This window comes from Trichomycterus rosablanca, chromosome 24 (genome assembly GCF_030014385.1).
Source record: "Trichomycterus rosablanca isolate fTriRos1 chromosome 24, fTriRos1.hap1, whole genome shotgun sequence".
Lineage (NCBI taxonomy): Eukaryota > Metazoa > Chordata > Actinopteri > Siluriformes > Trichomycteridae > Trichomycterus > Trichomycterus rosablanca.
The window spans coordinates 16,839,491-16,854,712 of record NC_086011.1 but is presented as its reverse complement, the minus strand read 5'-3'; the positions used below and the strand labels follow the sequence as shown (position 1 = coordinate 16,854,712).

At 36.9% G+C, this 15,222-nt stretch overlaps 1 protein-coding gene across 1 annotated transcript; it reads left to right on the top strand.

Moving 5' to 3' along the window:
• The first annotated feature begins 4,380 nt into the window (after positions 1 to 4,380).
• fezf2 (FEZ family zinc finger 2) lies at positions 4,381 to 8,690 on the top strand. Its single transcript, XM_062986841.1, has 4 exons — positions 4,381 to 5,106; positions 6,748 to 6,882; positions 7,083 to 7,215; positions 8,288 to 8,690. The coding sequence occupies exons 1-4, from the start codon at positions 4,381 to 4,383 to the stop codon at positions 8,542 to 8,544; spliced, it is 1,251 nt and encodes a 416-aa protein (XP_062842911.1). The 3' UTR covers positions 8,545 to 8,690.
• The last annotated feature ends 6,532 nt before the right edge of the window (positions 8,691 to 15,222 follow it).

The window sequence follows — 15,222 nt, the reverse complement described above, 5'->3', positions numbered from 1 at the left end:
GGCCTTTAGGAAAGAAACTCCAGTGATCCGCACAGAGCTTTGATCTCAGCCCCATTGAACAGCTTTGGAATGAACTGAAACATCTGAATGAAGTGAGGCTTTCTTGACCAACATCAGTGCCCAGCCATATCAACACTCTTTTGGCTGAGTGGGCAGAAATTCCCACAGACATGCTTAAAATATGTGTTATATTTACTAAAAACCCAAAGAACTCTCACTTTTTGACACATCAATATTTTGTTAATTTACAACATAAGGGTATACAATCTCTACAAAAAGACAAATGAGACATACTGGGAGAAAACCATAAAATATGGAACATGTAAAAGTTATGGCAACAAACTTTATGTTCACTTGTCCAAACATTTGCATAATAATATATAATAAAATTCAATATATAATCAAATGCAATTGCACCAGTTTATCATTGCATGTTACATTGCAATAATAACAATAATTATTATAATAATAATTTAAAGAAATTAAAAGCATGTATTTGTACACATTTTTTAGAATAATTCCCTCTGCTTAAGTAAACGGTTTGTTCTCATGATAGTAGCCAGTTGTGTTGTTAATGTGGCAGTGTGTGTGTGTGTATGTGTGTGTGTGTGTGTGTGTGTGTGTGTGTGTGTGTGTGTCTGTTAGCCCTCGAGTGGTGTTAATGCTGAGTGCTAGAACAGTTTACAGCAATAGGATCAATGTTGATTGTGTGGACAAGCCGGTAATTGTGTCTGAATAAACTCACATTAGAGAAGCATCATTAGCATGTGAGTGCAGAGTGGAGACCTGCTACTACATTACAGCTGCTCAGAAACACCAGTCCATTAGGTCTGTATCTGACTCTCTTTTACTGGTTTAAACATGGAAAACACAAGTGTCATGTGCGAACACGAATATACACTACATACAGCAGTTTCACAAGTAGGTGGGTGGATTGGCACGAATCTCTGAGATGATCCAAATAATAATAATAATAATAATAAAATAATTATGAGAAAATATCAGCTATTTTATTATAAAAGCGCAACACTGAGAAGCAGTAATGGCAAAGATAAATAAAAAGATAAAGAAGTCTTCACTGACTAAAATATTAACCAACACCCCCCTAAACAGAAACAGCTATAGAGCCCTAGCAAACACCTTAACATCCATCCTAGTAATGGGTCCCTGAACAGGTGCACAAACCAAAATTTCGCAACATGCTCTTACACTAATGATCATGCTCTCAGACCAAGAAAGGTAAGAAAGAAGCCATTTGTCACCCAAAAAGAGTTGTAGGACACCCTGAACAACAATAAGAATGTGAACAAGACAATAATTACTTAATTAATAAGTAAGGAGGTGGGAGCATCATGATGTGGGTATGGTATTAAAATTATTATAAAAAATTATTAAAGAGCAATGTGGAGCAATGTTCCTGCACATAAAGAATTTATTTGGTCAGAGAACAAATCATAAAATCAAAATTGCTTAAGCCAAAGTACTCAAGTTTTCTAGAAAGAAGGTGACTTCCATGGCCTAACCAATCAAATCGATTAATTAAATATGTCCAGGGTTTATCAGACAGAGTTTTGCTTTGCTAAAACACTTTGCTACATTGCTAGATTAAACTTGAACTACAGTGCTGCAAAACAGTAATTATTTCTTAATGTAGAATCCAACGACTTTGTTATAAGAAAAATTGTGTTAAGCCAACGCAGTTTATTAAGATACGTTTGTTTATGATTGGATACAAACAAAGCATTTGTATTTTTAAAGTCAAAAACATATTGTGGTAAAATTAAACGAACCTTAAACTGAAACTATAATAAGTAGTAATAATAAATAACAAATAATAATACTATAACATACCTTAATTTACTTTTTAATTAGGCTACATTTAGTCACATCATTGAATAAGTGCAAAGTTGTTTTTAGATAGATTGTTTAAATTAAAGCCATAAAGTCTATTTTTATATTTTTATAATATTATTAATAATATTAATATTAATTATTATATTAATAATATTAATAATAAATAAATGTTTTGCGTATTAAAATGTACATTGTTAGTAGATCACTTACGTCACTGAAGAACGTCAATGACGCAACTGACTTTTCTCATATAAGTAAATAAATAAATAAATAAATAAATACACAAAATAGTGACAGCCACACGCCTGACTAAAACATGGAATATTAGCATTTGTTTCTTAAAAATTCACTGTGAAATGGTAGGTGTTTATTACTGTTTCTCTTTGCTTTTTCACTTAGATTCATCAGTGTTGTTGAGATGCGTTAATTCTACGTTTCTTTAATAAATAAATAAATAATAATAATGATGACGGAAAAATTAGGTTTATATGTGATGTTACGTTTCTAATGTTGGTGTATTACATTTCTTTTGCCTTTTTAATGTTATTGAGAAATAAATCTTCTCCATGTTAAAAAGGCCAAATAAAAACAGACGCATCGATAATAAAAGCTCTCAGTGTGGCCGGATTGTGGCTGTAATAATTTGTTAAGAGTCTCAGATAAAAATAGTCAGCAAACAAACGAAGTGAAGCAGGTCCTCCTGAAGAAAAGACGAGTGGGTGACTGGTGATTGTAACGAGCAAACTGAACTCTGGATTTCAGCAAACTTTTCTTTTTTTCCTCTCTTTTTAAAAGAAGTTCTTTTCATCGGGTTGGTGTAGCTCAGCTCAGACCAGCTCTTTTCTTTCCTTCTTTAATCCGTCCCTTTATTACAGCTAAAAACACAAAACCAGGTTCCAGCAGTGCTTTAGTGGCTAAAAGTAAAAGAGCTGCTGCTTCTTTTTTTCCCTGCAGTCTGATCTCTGAATCGTTCAGCACTTTCTGAATTCCTCCTGTTCAATAGTGAAGGAGGAAAAACGTTTAATGGGATCCGACGGAGGCTCAGCTCCCAAAATCGAGCCTTTAAACAGGTGGAAACTGGAACTTGTCTATTATACACACAGAGAGGATCAAGCTGCATGAACATACGAACAGAAATAATGAAAACGAGAAGAGCAAATCAAACTAAAACCATCTGAACAAAGAGCAAAATGAATCACCTTTAACATGAAAAGCCTGAACGAGGTCGATAGCACAATCTGTATTTAGAACAAATATCTCAACATGCTAATAAAATAAAAGCAGCACTTAATTAGGAATTTCAGAAATTTAGTAAAATAATAATAACTTGTATAATGGTAATAACAGTGGCTTGGTCATGCAGAAATCCGTGTATTTATTTGTTAATTCGTGTTTTTGGTTTAGTTATTTACGAATCTATTTATTTATTTATTTGTTCACTTATTTATTCTTCAAGAAGCACATCAGTGACACGTACAGCTCACTAAATACACTATAATTCATTCTACCCAGACTCCAAAAATAAATGAATGAATACACGAATAAAAAAAAATATTTTTGAAAAAATCTAAAATTATTATTATTATTAATAATAATAATAATAATAATAATTTGTGCTACTTAATTGTTAATATAAACAATATAAACTTATACAAATAGGCTACAAAAAAACGTCTGATTGCTCGATTACCTTCAATTAATTATTATGTCTGTATATATTAGACATTAACTGTATTGCAGGAGGGTCTAATAATTTCTACTTAATATGATTATAATAATACCTAATTAAGCTACTACACCACATGGTCTACCTCAGTGATTGTGCATACACAGTACAGGCATGTACAATATCCTAGATCATTAAACCTACTGCACTGTTTAGATATTTTGCATGCACAAATACACCCCTTATGTAAAGTTGAATCTTATTGTATGATACACTGAGTGTGAAACCTGTCAGTTAGGCTAGGATTTGGCCAATGCGCCAAAAATAATAACCTGTCGTGTGACATGCATAAATAACATAGCCACCCCCATGGCCGTCTATAAATGGGCGGTAGCAGAGGGGACAGCGTGATGTCATGTCAGAAGTACCAGTGCTGGTGATCTTGTATGGAAAATGTGACAGTACGAATCTACATCATTGCTGTCTACACTGGAGAGGGTGGAAAAAGGTAAACTCGATCCCAACGTTGACTCACTAGCGTGCGTTTTTGCTGAAAAGAGAGGGGGGAGTGCGAGTTGTGTCTTATTCTTTCCTTAACGAGCTCTGTAATGTCCTGTTAATTTTGTGTGTACTAGTTAATGAGCATTAATCTGCTACCCCTGGACGCTATTGTTCCCGAGTTGGCCATTTGAATGCAAATGCGCTGACATTGTGCAAGCTCATTAAAACTGATGTAGTGTCCCTGGCATCCAGCAGGACAGCACAGGACAGCAGAGACATCCAGCAGGACAGCACAAGACAGCAGAGGACTTCGGAGGTAGCTGTTCACATCAAGTTCTGCAGCAAGAAACAAACGCGCAATGGCGAGTTCTTTAAATCTGGACATGTCCTGTCCGCGTTTCGAGGCCAGGAGCGCGTCGGAATCCGCTCCCAAATCCTTGGCTTTCTCCATTGACAGGATCATGTCCAATTCCAAAGATGAGCGCAGAGGATCGGATAGAGGACCGACTGGTTTATGCGCACCCATTCCTTGCATGATCCCCATCCAACCTTTGGCGTATGATCTCCACGCAAAGACGCTTGTGAACTACTCCGAGTTTTGGAGAGCCAATTTGCGCGGTGCGCTCTGCACATCTGCCGCAGGATGCAAACCCAGCTGCGGTGCGTGCCCCAAAACAGACCCGGGATTCAAGCTGCCAGGAACTCGAGTGATCAAACCACAGGTCATCCACCAAGCAGTGACAGTACCCAACGCGTCTTTGTATTACTTTAACTACCTGGATGCTGCTTATCATCAATCCGAGCTGCTCAGTGGACATTTATTTTCTTCAGTGGTCGCCAACTCGCAAGCGCAGGCCATCAGTGCGCACCAGAAACTGTTGCTTCTGGATGGCGCAAAACTGGCAGAGAAGGTACCAACCCCGCAGTACCCACATAAAGAGCGCCTGCCCGGACAGCTGGACCACCTGATGAAGGAAAATCACGGACTAGGAACAGAGAAAAGTAGTACCAAAGTACTCAGCAAAACCAACACCTGTACTACAGATGGAAAACCGAAGAACTTCACCTGCGAAGTGTGTGGGAAGGTAATAACCCTTAATAATGCATGTACAACTGCTAATATGAACTGAATCCCACCTAATCTTAAAATAATTTCCTAACCATTACTGTTTAACTGTTCCTAACCATTACTCTACCTGTTTAAACAGTTTTCTATTACAATTTTGTTCATTTAAAGTAATGTGCACGGTTTAAGTCTACACATTTATGCACAAATCTATTTAATTTATTTCTAAAATCACTGTTTTAAATTATATTTTGAGGAAACAAAGAGATTCTGTCACAGAAATATTATCACAGAAATAATTTATGCAGTAATAATTGAAGAGGTTTTTATTTCATTTATATTTATATAAAGCGTGTTTTACAATTGGGTTTGGATTTTGCTCTCAAATGTATTCCTTTTCATTTTTGCAGGCATCCTTTATTCGAAAAATAAGTTGGTGCATCATTTTTTTAGTTTTTATGGCAACGTCAAACCAAAAGTAATTTGGCGCTTTACTGCACATCTTTATTACTTTTGTTTAGCTGGTTTGCAAAAAAGCACCGAAAGTTTCCTTAAGCAACTTGCTGAAAGCTAGCAATTAGAAAAAATAAAAGTGCCACAATTAATGATTAATAATAATTATTTACTTTATTGTGGCAACAAAAAACAGTTAAAACCATGTAAAGATTATTCAGAGAACTCAACATGATTATTCTATGCTAACATTATTTATTCTGTGCTGAAAAAATATAGTAATATAGTATAAAAATACAGTAAGTGTAATTAAACTGGGATTTTGCTTTCAGTAGTTTTAAAGGTACTATAAAGCTGTCATTCTGTTTAATGTATAATGTTAACACATTAATAAACAGTTTCAGTTTCCTGAATATATACATGATTTTTTAAACAGTAAATGATAATTTTATGGTGTCACTGAATAGAACAATTTAAATTTTTTTAAAATCCATAGCAGTAGTGGCATAAAAATGTCAGCAATTATGTATACTTCTGTAGTACTGAGTTTATGAGAAGGTTATAATAAAAAAAATATATAAAGTAAATATCCAACTGCAGATTGTCAATAACTGTAATAAATGTATTAATACATTATTATTATTATTATTATTATTATAGGGGTTTTAGTATTTAGACATAAGTTTTGCTTAATGGTTTCTAACCATTCTTTCTGGTGCGACTGCAAACTGCAGAATTAATTTTTTACCATGTTAGTAAATATGTGAATTAAAAATTATATTTTTTTATTTATTAAGTACAAGTATTTAGTATTACAAATAAAAATAAAAAGAAACGCAATAAATTACTGAGACGTTCATTAAGAAACAACGATTTTGCGCTTCTACCCAAGAAACAATTAAATGTATTAAAATAAACGGGAAAATAAATGAAAACATTTATACATAGAAAACTACACTTACTAAACTTCTTGCCTTACAAATGCAGCATTTTTGTGCCTAAATTCTAATGAAGTTTTTTTATTGTTGGTGATGCTGCACCGAAAAGTTCCTTGAGGAACCGAACATTTTTATCAGATCATCACTCTAAAGACGCACTTGCTGCACATCTAGCAATTGTTCCCATGCAAAAAAGTTCATCAGTATACTGTTATAATTCTTGGCCAGTACATGTATTTGTGACTAACCCTTGCTATGTTGTTCTGTAGGTGTTTAATGCGCACTACAACCTGACGCGGCACATGCCGGTGCACACAGGCGCAAGACCGTTCGTGTGTAAAGTGTGTGGGAAAGGTTTCCGTCAGGCGAGCACACTGTGCAGACATAAAATCATCCACACACAAGTAAGAACCGTCTGTTCCTTTATCACACAGTATGCATTACGTCCATAACAGTGCTGGTGTTGCACTTTTATGTAAACGCAGTCAGTATATGACACGCATTGCACTTGCATCAACATTAATTGGTATATAAAAAAAAGCACACACGCATGTATCTGCATGAAATAAATTAATAAAATGCATTTATTCTTATCTGTGTGCAGGAAAAGCCTCATAAATGTAACCAGTGCGGAAAAGCTTTCAACAGAAGTTCAACGTTAAACACTCACGTCCGGATTCACGCAGGATACAAACCGTTCGTGTGCGAGTTCTGCGGGAAAGGTTTCCACCAAAAAGGTGAGGGTTTAAATTTGATTAAGGTTAAGCTTTAATAATACCAATCCAACAATAAAATGCATCACTACAAATAAAGAAGTAAAAGGTGGTTTTTGGTTACTGAAATTAGAACACAATTAGAAGCAGAGATAGTTCACTGAAAGACGCTTTTAATGTTGATCAAATAAATGTGTTTACATATTATTTACACATCTGGAAAAAAATAACTATGCAAGGTTCTACTATGCAATGAGAGATTTTTTTTAAATAAAGCAATGTTATGTAATTTAAACCTTATTTATTTAAGCGACAATTCATTTCCAGTTTATTTTACCGTGTACATTTACTGCAACTTTATTTTCGATTCATTTTGCTGATAAAGAATCAAAAAATTATTTGTAATAATTTAATGATTAAATTGGAAAACTTTTAATTTACCTATGGCACATCACATTCACATTCTACTGGATCGTATCAATTTAACGTGATTCCATTTTAGAGTAAAACTTAATGATTATGCTTAATGATTATTAGTTGAATTTCTAAGCCATTAAGCCTGCAAGGAATTTTTTGGATAGGAATAATACATTCCTATAATTTAATGCTTTACATTATAAATATTCATACGTGTGGAGAAACGTTTATAATATTTACACTTCTAAAAATGTATACAAACATGACATGCTCTTTAAATGGTAATTTATTAATGGTTATGGTTATTATTATGTCATAATTAGATTTTAAGAGTGAATTGGTTTTGAGAAAACCATAGCGAAATAGGAATCTGTCAAGTATGAGTGTCAATTAAACCTGTCACTTGATGCTAACTGTACTTAGAAAAAAAAAGAAAAAAAATTTCTTGGGTCAGCAGATAAGCCCTTTCTCCTCCTCATAATCCGACAGTCTCAGGCTGTTTTGAGTTTGATCATAATTAAGTTTGACAACTTCTTGACTTCAGCCTGATTAACAAAAGTCCGCTTGACTAACTGCGGTAAAATAATTGACTGGTGGCTTTTTGAACGAAAGAATCAATTCATCAATCCACCCTCAAAACCTGACATATTCAATAATAAACAAATTATTTTCTCTACAGGAAATTACAAAAACCACAAACTGACGCACAGCGGAGAGAAGCAGTTCAAGTGCACGATCTGCAGTAAAGCCTTCCATCAGATCTACAACCTGACCTTCCACATGCACACTCACAACGATAAGAAGCCCTTCACCTGTTCCACCTGTGGGAAAGGTTTCTGCAGGAACTTTGATCTGAAAAAACACGTTCGGAAACTTCACGAAAACAGCAGCGCCTGTTTATCCAGCAGCGACGAAACTTCCAGACTGCACAACTGATCCACATAACAGCCATTATTACACACGGACTCAACAACACGGTACTTGCTGTACAAAATCCCTTCAGCCACTGATGGAATGTGAAGGATTTCGAGGAATCTCAGCGCAATTGTAAATAAAACAGAATAAAATATTATTTAAAATGATCTGAAAGTATTCTTTTAATTTATTCACCACATATACAACATTCCTCTAGATAAAACAATATTAAAAAAGAATTAATTTAAGGTTTGGTAACTGCTGGGTGCAGTGGTGCTGCTGGTAAAGTGTGTGCCCAGAAACATGGGTTTGGATCTTGCCTTCAGTTACTGTCTGTAAGAGGGTGTTCTTTTGTTCATGCTGGAACAGTTTGGGTTTCCTCTGTATATTCCGGTTTTCTCCGACTTCCAAATAGCATGCAGAAAGTGCTCTCCCTGTAGGTGAGTGTGATTGAGTGGATTAGACTGTCAAGGTTGTATTCCTTAATTACGCACAGTGTTACTGAGTGGCACAGGACCCACTTTGACTCTGATCAGGATAACGGATAGTGAAAATAATTTAATAAACATTTCTGGACTTATTTTGTCATCCACAATAATATATTTTTGATCTATCTGTTAACTTAAAATGTACAGTAATTTTTTAATAAATAAATAAATAATAATAATAATAATAATAATAATAACCTAACATATGAAAACATATATAAATATAAAAATTAACCTAAATATATATATATATATATATATATATATATATATATAAAACATTTTTGAAAAGAAAAAGTGTAAGTTTATTTTGTTAATCACACCTTTAAAGGATTTAATATTAATTAATAATAATTTAACAATAATAATTTAATAATTTAATACAATTTAATAATAATAATATTTATTAAAAATAACACATTAAAATATTTTAGGAAAAAATATATAGATGTTTCTTGCTGAACACAAGAAAATAGCTAAAATGGCTTTTGTTTTTATTTTTTTAAATAAATAAATTTAAAAAAGAACCAAAGACTTTTTTTCTGGAAATTTATCAGATTTAAGATTTAAAAAACGTGCAATTTTAATGATTATTTTTATTTATTATATTTATTGACATAAAGACAAGAATAATGGTGCATTTTTGTACTATATATCTTTCTTTTTTAATTTAATTTAAATTTTTAAAACGTATTCGTTCATTATACATGAGAATTGTTTTGCAAACAAAAATGTGCTTGATCAAATAGATTATTTTGTGGAACAAGTTGCATATTAAATTGATATTGAAATGTAATATTGAAGAATTGAACAGAATGTCTAATTCTGTATAATTCTGAGTCTCTGCACTCAGACACGATGATGGTGATTGATCGCAGCTCTGCTGTCTGAATATGATCAAACCCTTCATGAGAAATCCTACATGTGTGCACACTTGACATGGGTGTTATATGGTAATAATGTAATTGCAGATGCACTAAAGCGTGTATGGCCACAGATTAGGACGTCCGACCGCTTTCCTCGGCGGCGCGCACACTTGACTTCAGTTTAATGGCTCAAATTATCAGATAAAACATGGACTCTTCCATCTCCATTATCTTAATCAAGTAAAGAGCCTCAGAGGGAAGCTCGGCACATCCAGCCGCGCTCATCAGCCATGTGGATAATCAAGTAGTCGCACCACACCAGTGCCACCATCGCCGTCCTCCTCAGCATTAATAACCTGTAATGTATTCCATCCAGCACCTCCTGGAACAATATTATCCTAAACGTGATTCCAAATGTCCGCTGCCCAATTACTGGAGCATTAAACATCTCTCCGGGGGACCAGCCAGAGAGACTAAATACCACCAATTCACTGGTCTGCTCACCTCCCCAACATGACAAATCTCCAAATGGCTTTTACTAGACGCGCTCTGGTTTATTTCTGCTGCCCCTTGTGATTCAAACATTATTTGAAGTCTGAGAATTACAAATGATCTACAAATTGAGAACTAATGAACTAGTCCAAACAATGCACATCCACCTAAAGTTATAGACTAACTGATTGGTTACAGCATTAACAAATAGTGTCTCTTTTTATTAGCCGCATAAGGACGCGACTTTATTTGCCCGACAATTAAATTAAAACGTTTCTATTTGTTGCAGTTGTACCAACATTGGATTGATGTGAACTAAAACTGTGTTGTTTTTGGCACTAAAAAGGAGAACTAGTATTAACCTGGTTTAGTTTTTATTTATCATACTGCTGATGCATAAAATTTGAGATGTATTTTGAACGCAATATGAACAAAATTTGAGTTTGTAAGCATTATAAACATTTTTCTGTGCCAATTGCAACTGGTTTCATTGGGCTGTAAAAGACTTTGAGACTGTTGGAAAGATTTCATGCAACAAGTAGTAACCATGGCGAAAGTAAATGAACCTCATGAAGTTCACAAAGACAACATTAAATAGAAACTAAAATAGAAAAAGCTATACAAGTGTTAAATATGAAACATATCTGTTCTCTTTTAGACTCACAAAAGAGGGATAATAGAAAAGCCAGCAGGTGCCTGACATACCAGAACAATCAATGAACCATTTTTAACAGAAAACTCCCACCACCATCAACTAGTTTTCCTAGCCATTTCCTCCTGATAAGGATCGCGGTGGATCCAGCGCCACCCGTAAACACTAAGCGCAAGGCAGAAATGCTCCATGGTGCCGATCCTTGACAGCGCCGCGCAGCACAACGCGCACTTAAACATCCGCACATTAACGCACACCTAGGGAGAATTTGGAGCAGTTAATTCACCTTCTGCATATTTTCAGAAGATGGGAAGAAAGCACGGTGTCCTTCAAAGAAGCCCACAAGGATCGAGCCTCATGCTTCTGTGTGGCACCAACTTCAACCGCTGCGCCACGGTGCCGCTTCAACTTTATTGTCGCCAACAACAATTAATTTCTGCGAATATTTTAATACATGAATGTAATGACAATATGAGAAATGACTCGATCCTCGCTTCTTGTTACGTCCTGTAAAGTACTTAGCATGTTCTCCTAAAAGTAAATTGACTCTTGGTACACCCAAGCATTAGTAAAGTAAGTATTGTGTTCAGGGTGCGTCCCCGCCTTGCGCCAGCGCTCGGTGTTTCCGCGACCCAGCCCAGGGAAAATGCTGATGGTGAAAACGAATAACTGAATATTGAAGCCATGGAAACTTCATGCATTCAATTTTGTCATCCAAATGTAAGCATTTAATACAGTATTAGATCATTTCAAATCAACAAAAGCAGCCTGGCGGAATGTTTGAGAGGGCTTCACCAAAAAGCCATGCAGGTTTATGCTTTAGAAATAAAGAAACAGCATTTTGAACAAAGCTGCCTATCTCAGAGGACATGGCGAACAGAGAATAAAAGGAATAAACAACCTAGAGGGGTCTGATTGGCCTTTTCTCCGCACTTTACCTCTGAAACATCTGAGCAACCGGCTTTGCTCCCTCAAACATGTTAATTGCCGGCGGAGCTCATTACAGCCGCAGCGCTCAGACGCAGGAACAAGTATTAATGAAGCGTCAACAACACAGAGCCGGGATCTACAAGTCCTACACCAGCCCAATCGAAGGCATTCGAGCTGCCACAAAAGGCCAAGCCGAGACAGGAAGAAAAGAAGAGCCGGAGCTTTTTGTTTGGCCAACTCAATCGATTGTAAATGGGAGATTAACGGGGGTAGCGTCGGCGCGTTTCTGCTAAGAAGAGACGAAGAAAAGGTTCCAATTAAGCCCCCCAAAATGTTAACTACATCGCTTTCTGTCTTTCTCCATCTACCCCCTCCAGCCAGCACGTTTAGGCCAAATGAAATTTTAATTAAACCTGGAGTCCTCCTCTGATTCTTGTGCAGAGCAGGTTTCCAGGCGGTGCCAGGGGAAAGTTAATGAGCATCATCAGGGGCCCAGACATTTCCACCCGTTCCTGAGAAACTGCCAGAGAAAACATGGAAACACTTAAGCAAAGGTGCACAACTGTGAAGTTCAGACTTCAGAAGAACTTGGTAATGTTCTTTAACAATCATCATTGGGCTATATTCAGCTTAATTTACAGCTTAAGCTCTCTAGAAGGAAGAAAAATATTCATGCTCTTGCAGCTTTTAGTCCTGACCCGACAACCAGTTCCATAACACGATGCAGTCATATTTTACAGTGGAATGGTGTTACCTGGCTAAAGTAATGCATAGTGTTTATAATGCAAACTGAACAGTTCTACTCTGATCAGACCTAATCAATCAAAATCAATTCCAATTCCACATGTTAAATCAATACAGTTTATTCCTCACATCTATATCTGACAATGGATTAATGTGGTAAAAATATATCCAGCAAGATGACACAGCTGGGTGCTACACACATTTGCTCACTGGCATTGTAAAGATTACTGTTGGTTGATCTAGATTGATATAAGTAACAATGGCCTATAGTGATGTGAAGATTGCTTGGCAGATGTTGTTTTTCAATATTTAGAAATTGTACATAAAGTGTACAGTGAAGGCTACAAATGGAAAACAAATGTTATATAGGTAAATATAAAATAAAAACATTCATAAATAAAAAAAACACATCAACTTTGGTGTTTGGGATTCTTAGCAAGCACAGGACCTTCTAGTTCCGATGTTCTGATGAGTTGAAGCCACCCTAAACACCCATAAGGCCTTGGATTGTCAAGGGCACACTCTGAGAAGGTGCTTTGTGGCTTAGAGGTCTCCAGGCAGCAGCATGGGAGCGGAACATGGGCTCTCTGCCCTGTTGGAATAACATCAATGTCAGTCTTTGGCATGACCTCCATTCAGAAGCAGTCTTCAGGCCTACAGGCTACGCAGCTGAGGGGGAACTTCTGTCCTCTCGACCAACGCGTTACCTACCAACAGTCTGTTGAAAGAGGCCTGACCTCAAAACAATCTGCTCTTCATTCAGTAAAGCTCTCACAAGTCCTTCCCCTCCCAAATCCCCCATTAGACAACTATCAATGCGAACAGCCTCGCAATTTAAAATAAATGGGAACATAACTAGGCCTGCTTATCCTCCAAGGAAAAAAACATCTGTGCGAGAATTCAGTCAACAGTAGTCTATTAAAACGTCCTTTTAAACACTATAGAGGACCGATCTGGAAACAGTCTCATTGTTTGAGAGGAACACTAATGCCGAGATGTCCGGTGTTAATCCTCTGACCCAAGATTCCCCTTCACTTCCACTCCCTCGTGTCACAAAAGATGGAGGTTAATTAACTCGGACCTGCAGATCTAGCCTAAAGCTGATCTTCAGTTTAACACACAGGCTAAGATCAGGGAAGTACAATGAGAGATTAGGAGCTGTTGACTGACCAAATAACAGGTGGTGTCGGACACGATTTGTTTGCCGTCTCAATCGTTTTGGGAATCAATGTGTAATTTACTGTCTGGGTGGTTCAGCAAACATTTCCAGTGTAATCCAGCGTATATGAATACGCATGCATACATGCCTTTCAAATGCTGATCGTTGGAAATAACTACTCAGTCTGACTGGGTTTGGTGCAAAAAAAGAAATAAAGGTGGGTGATTGACAAAGTATCAGAATACTTTTGTTCAGGGTCGCAACGGTTGTGGTTCCACTGGGAAACACTGGAACACAGCAGGAACACCTTGGACAGTGTGCCAATCCATAGCAAAATCTTGAGCCATCCCAACCCTTCATAGCCAATTATGTCTGTGTAGACGCCCAGCTGGCCAATAGTACCACAGTAGATTCAAACCCAGATTGCGGCAGTGGCAGGCTAGCATAATAAGACCACTCCACCACCTAAAATACATAATGAAGCATCAAAATATAAATTTTAAGGGCAGTGTGGTGATGAAGTGGGTAGTGCAGTTGCCTCACAGCAAGAAGGGTCTGGGTTCAAATCTCCAGTACTCTGTAGTCAATCACTAGCTGACCAGGTTACTAGCCAGAAAGTAGGAAGCAACAACACAAGGATAAATGATATTGTTAAACCTTCTACACCACCAAATCAATAATCAAACCTCCGACACCGACCAGCAATAAAAGTTGAGACAAGTGCAGGTGTGTGTGCCCTCCAGCCCTGGCATGCTCATTCCCGGTGGTGTCCATGGTCAACCCACCCCAGGGGCTTTTCTCCATGAGAATACACAGTGTATTACTAGTCATTCGGAAAGGCTCCAGATCGTGCTTTTCAAAACCTTTTTAGATAATTCTCCATCTCACCCTCCTTGATAACCAGCCCCTCCCTGGCACCCTGGACTCTCACCCCTACCCCCTCCGCGACTGGTGCCCTGACCTCAGGCAGGAGCGAGTCCCAGCTGAGGAGCATGGGCAGCTGCCAACCAGCGCCACTTCAACCCCGGCCATCCGGATGATTGCATTTGTCAAGCCGCCACTCCGTGTCACCCGTTGCTGGTTTGATCATCGCAATTAGGGCTCAAGCCAAAGACTGCCATGTCGGCCAGAGAGTAAGAGCAGAGGAAGATATGATGATGGGATGAGAAAGCTACTGCATGAAATGTAATGAATTCAGGAGAGAATCGAATAGTAGGATAATAATCTAATAATAGAATAATCAAATATAGGTGAAGGAATTGTACTGACTCAACATTTAATGATTGATTTCTTATTGATCATCTTGTTATATAGGACAGATTTGGAGATGATTTAGCACTAAAATAATGCTAAACCACTTTGAGGCTG

Bases quoted from the DNA above. Each gene is read 5' to 3' on its own strand.
- fezf2 (XM_062986841.1), top strand. From the start codon at position 4,381: ATGGCGAGTTCTTTAAATCTGGACATGTCCTGTCCGCGTTTCGAGGCC. The intron at 5,107-6,747 runs GTAATAACCCTT...GTTGTTCTGTAG, and splicing joins CCTGCGAAGTGTGTGGGAAG to GTGTTTAATGCGCACTACAA. The intron at 7,216-8,287 runs GTGAGGGTTTAA...TTTTCTCTACAG, and splicing joins GAAAGGTTTCCACCAAAAAG to GAAATTACAAAAACCACAAA.